This window comes from Bidens hawaiensis, unplaced genomic scaffold (genome assembly GCF_021521415.1).
Source record: "Bidens hawaiensis isolate Kalapana, Puna unplaced genomic scaffold, B.hawaiensis_p1.1 tig00060233_1, whole genome shotgun sequence".
Lineage (NCBI taxonomy): Eukaryota > Viridiplantae > Streptophyta > Magnoliopsida > Asterales > Asteraceae > Bidens > Bidens hawaiensis.
The window spans coordinates 64,697-69,250 of NW_027500864.1; the positions used below are offsets into that span (position 1 = coordinate 64,697).

The 4,554-nt window shown below is 35.6% G+C and overlaps 1 protein-coding gene across 1 annotated transcript; it reads right to left on the reverse strand.

The window, feature by feature from the left end:
• Positions 1-1,432: 1,432 nt before the first annotated feature.
• Positions 1,433-3,596, reverse strand: LOC143602963 (putative GPI-anchored protein At4g28100). The gene is made up of 2 exons (XM_077079915.1): positions 2,819-3,596; positions 1,433-1,842 (listed from the first exon to the last, which is right to left on the reverse strand). Exons 1-2 carry the CDS (start codon positions 3,470-3,472, stop codon positions 1,510-1,512), a joined length of 987 nt encoding a protein of 328 aa, XP_076936030.1. The 5' UTR covers positions 3,473-3,596; the 3' UTR covers positions 1,433-1,509.
• Positions 3,597-4,554: the final 958 nt, after the last annotated feature.

The window sequence follows — 4,554 nt, forward strand, 5'->3', positions numbered from 1 at the left end:
TTCCGGGTTGAATCATGAGAATTTCTCGCCTATGGTGTGTTTCTACATAATGTTATGTATGTAATATGTATCTACGTACGTAGGCAGGTAACAAGGCCGCATTTGAATACCTAGACTTTGGATTCTCAAGCCTAAGTCATGAAATAAACATACAAATGACAATCACGAGTGCATATTAAATGTGTCTTGCATATTAAATGTTTGTTGAGCACCCCTCACATTTCCCATCACACAATATTTATCATGTGTATACACAAACAATGACAGTTGGCCCTCATGCATCCTATCCTTTTGTCCTCTCCAAACATAACCACTCATATATTTTGGTTTGAATCTAAAGAAATCGCTTTCCTTTTAAATGAAACCAAATTAACTGATATTTCAAATTGTATTTGAGTCAAAGTATTTGAAACAAAATTTCCTAGAGGTTTTTTGAGTAACAATCTTTCCCTTCAAACCTAAATCGCATAGAATAATTGTGAAAACATTCCGTATGTTCGTTTAAGAAGAATGTCAATGAACCGGGTATGAAATGTTTTATATTAATCACAATTTCATATCTGATTATAACCATTTCTCGTTGGTGTTATACTTTTCGGTTATCTGTTACTTAATCTCCACTCAGTTTTATCCATTTATAACCCGTGTTTAATAATTATCCATTAGGTTGTCCTCTACTTAAAATTCGATTTTAAAAACACCTCCAATACTGAATTAGAACATAAATACTCAACTATACCACTATAATTAATATTAATAGTTTCAAAATCACAATGTTTAATATAGTTTATAATAATATATACATGTAAACTAGTTTGGATAATTGGGCATGTATCTAAGATTCTAATCTCATACTCGTCCAGTTTGTGAAAGTTACTAAAGCTATATTCACATACCATATCCATAAATGCTTCAGGTTTTATTTTCATTGCTTTCAGACATTTTTCATTCTTAAGATTTAAGGGACACACTGCCTCCACAATCAATATGACTTATGATGAAAGGAACGAGGATCCACTTGCTTCATGTGAAGTTACAACTTACAAGTTACAAGACTTCTTTCAACATCTTTAAATACCCACACTGTACAGACATCTCTCTCAACGTATTAAATTACAATAAAATATACACATCTAGCATTATTAAATGTCACATGTTACCCTCCTCATGTCATAGCCGGACCCAAAAAAATTTTTCACTTGGGTTGGAAAATGGTTGGTGTCGAAATTTTATAGAGGTCGGATGGGATTTTTACATACTTAGACCTCTAAAAAAATTCGTTACAAGAAATAGCCGACCGCCAATGCTCGTGTTAAAGACTGCCTTATAAATATACAGTTACTTCACGAAATTCCATATTCGACCTACACATCTATTAATCACAGGGTAATTTGACATAATATTATACTTGTAAAACAAAAAGGAAGGAAAATACAAGAAAGAATTACATTTCCATGAACAAACCTAACAACAAATACATAGAATTGAACACAAGATCCCCATTACAGCCTACATGCTATCAAATACTTGATGAAATGAGACATAAAGCATTAAAATCAAAAGTAAACAAAGAGTGAGAGGTGAACTGAATATAGTAGATGATGATGGAGAACCGCCGTTGATTTCATAAGAATCAACGGCTAACGGCATTCCATCACTGTTGAGTGTGCATGACTCAGAAATGGTATTAGAATCCATTGTGGCCCTCAAAACAGCAGAAACTGTGTGTATGTATGCTGACCTGTTCTTCGCCAGTAGCCACGTCAGACCCATCAGCTCGCAATCTTCGTTGTGCATTTTGTTGCTTCTCTCCTCCGATTTGTTTTTATCACCCTTGTTAAGCTGCATATATAAATTACATTAATATATAGATCACCTTGTAAAAAGGCCAGACACAAGGCCCATCGCTTTTTACTACGCTATCCAAAAAAACGCACTTGAGGCGTGCGAAGCGAACTGATAAACAACTCGAGGCAGGCAAAGCACACTCAAAAACAGCTCGAGGGCTGAGGCGTGCGTTTTGTACACCAAGTTTTTTCATACATCTAAATGTCGTACATTCGTTTTTTTACTTTTTACATATATGCTATTAATATATTAAGCTTACGTATAGCTAAATTTTGTGTAAGCAATGACAAAACTTATGAGACTCATAAGAAAGTTTATATAAAAACTTTGCGCCTCGCATACAAAACTCTTAGATGTTTTGTTTCAGTTTTAAACCCACACATTTTTTTTTGCAACTTCTCTCTTTTTAAAGCCAAGACTTTTTTGTTTTTTTTTGAACGGCCGCCAACAAACATAGAACGTCTAGGTACTTCGTACAAGGTAACCCAATGGCAAAAGGCCTCCGCCTGCCGGCCCAACCCAGCCGTACGGAGCCCTTAAGCGCCTCTAAGTTACGGGGAAAAACCACCTGCCCAAAGGCCCACTTGTGGTAAAACCCGAACGCCATCAAGATCAAACTAAAGATCACAAAAATCTCAAACTTCTTTTATTGAGCCGCACATGTCCCAAGGTGGTGTTAGTGAGGATTAAACTAAAATCCCAAAATGTTATAGGTGGGAATTGAAAAACCAATGTTTCCAAAGGCAATATATTAATAACTAAAATAGCAAAACATTTTAATAAAGAAATATATAAGAGAAGCTCAGTTTGCCTGGTTTACTAAGCACGCGCGTATGTGGCACGTGGTAACTATGACTTTCCTTTCACGAGCACGATAACGACTTTACCAAATGGAAGTAAAGCATAAATAAGAACCCTAATTAATAATATCAAAGCACTAAAAATTGATGTGATGCAAAACTAAACTAACCAAATGTAGAGTTTTCAAGCATTTGGAGCACCCAGTAAGACCCGGGAACCCATTAACCGCCACATTGTTAAGGCAATCCTTCTCCAACTTCCTTACAACATTATTCCCAACCAAATCTCCAACAGCATTAACCGAAAACGCTTCGGGACACGACAACTGGTGCAACCTGACACCACATTCGCAGTAAACGACGTCGCACGACTCGTTCACTCTCCTCAGCTCTATTCCATGACTCCTGAGACGGTTCTCGAGGCTATCGATGCACGTCTCGGAGTCATTAGGGAGGAGAGGAAGGTCGTAGTACGACGTAGTTTGTTGCGTTTGTTTCAAGGTGTTGCCTAGTGCCGTTGCGGCGTAGGCGGAGTACAGCCACGCCGCCAGCACTGGACAACACCTTGAACGTCTAAGCTCACCGGACCCGTGCTTCCCGGTGCAAGCGGACTTGACGTTTTTGAAGAGGTCTGTGGGGAGATCTAAGGGGCATCCTGAGTCGTCCGCTTGTTCCGGGAAGGCCGGGATGGTGGTGCCCGGTGGCGATGGGTTTGGGTTTGGGAGTTGGAAAGGTTGTTGTACTGGTTCGGTAACGGGCAGTGCGGGCAAGGTGGGCAGGGGAATGAGAAATGAGAATAATAATAATAAAGGGAAGTAGTTCATTGTATGGGTGGGTGGAGGATGAGTGACATTAAAGAGTGGAGAAGAAAGTGAGGTGTTGCTTTATCTGGTTGTGTATATTTAGAGATGGGGTCATTTTGAGAGATTAATGGAAAGTTGAAGGGGTTGGTTTTGTAAATATAAATTGTTTTCTGATTATTGATGTTTGTATTATCTTTTTGTATTTGTCTTTGTCGGATATTTATTTCTTGTTATCTTTTTTCTATCAACGTTCACTTCCAATCTTACATCAATCTTCTATAATATATAAACTAAATCTTTAAAAGTTTTTTGGTTACTCTTACATTCTTTCAAATCATCGGATTGCATTATTTATAAATGAAGGCTTCTCAAGCATTTGACTCGAATTCACGGGTATGATTCACACCAAACCCAAATATTCCTAAACGTATTATAAATATTTAATATAAAAATCTTATAAAATATGAATATAATAAAAATTAATATCTTATATTTTCTAAAAAAATATTTGTAATTAAAAATCAATTTTATAATAATAAATATAAGTCATGGGTCTCACCAAACCGAGATAACTATTAAAACGAATTACAACATCTCATTATTTGTGAAACTACTGCATCATCAAATCTTAATTACATTATTAACTTCCTTACAATAAATAAAATTAAGATCCAAAAAATATATAAATATTATAAACGAATAATGTACAACAACATCGTAACATAAAACCTAGTTACTATATATATATATATATATTAAAAAAGAGATTTGCTCCTTAACACACAAGCACTATTCAATTTACTATTCATTTTTTTAAATGTTTTATTGGTTAAAATTAGGGCTACTAGACTACAAATAAAAATAAAATTAACTTGATAAAGTGTACAAATACTATGAATTTACAACTCACTTTCTTAATGTTTTATTACTCAAAGTTAGAGCTACTAAACTACAAATAAAACTAACTTGGTTAACGCAACATTCTAGGCAAATTCCACATCGGTTGTGGACAATAGAAATCCTTGATTCATAAGTAATGTCCTGCCTCTTAAATCACTAACGTGTTTTGGACTTAATGAAAGTGGACGAGAAGAGAGCTCCAC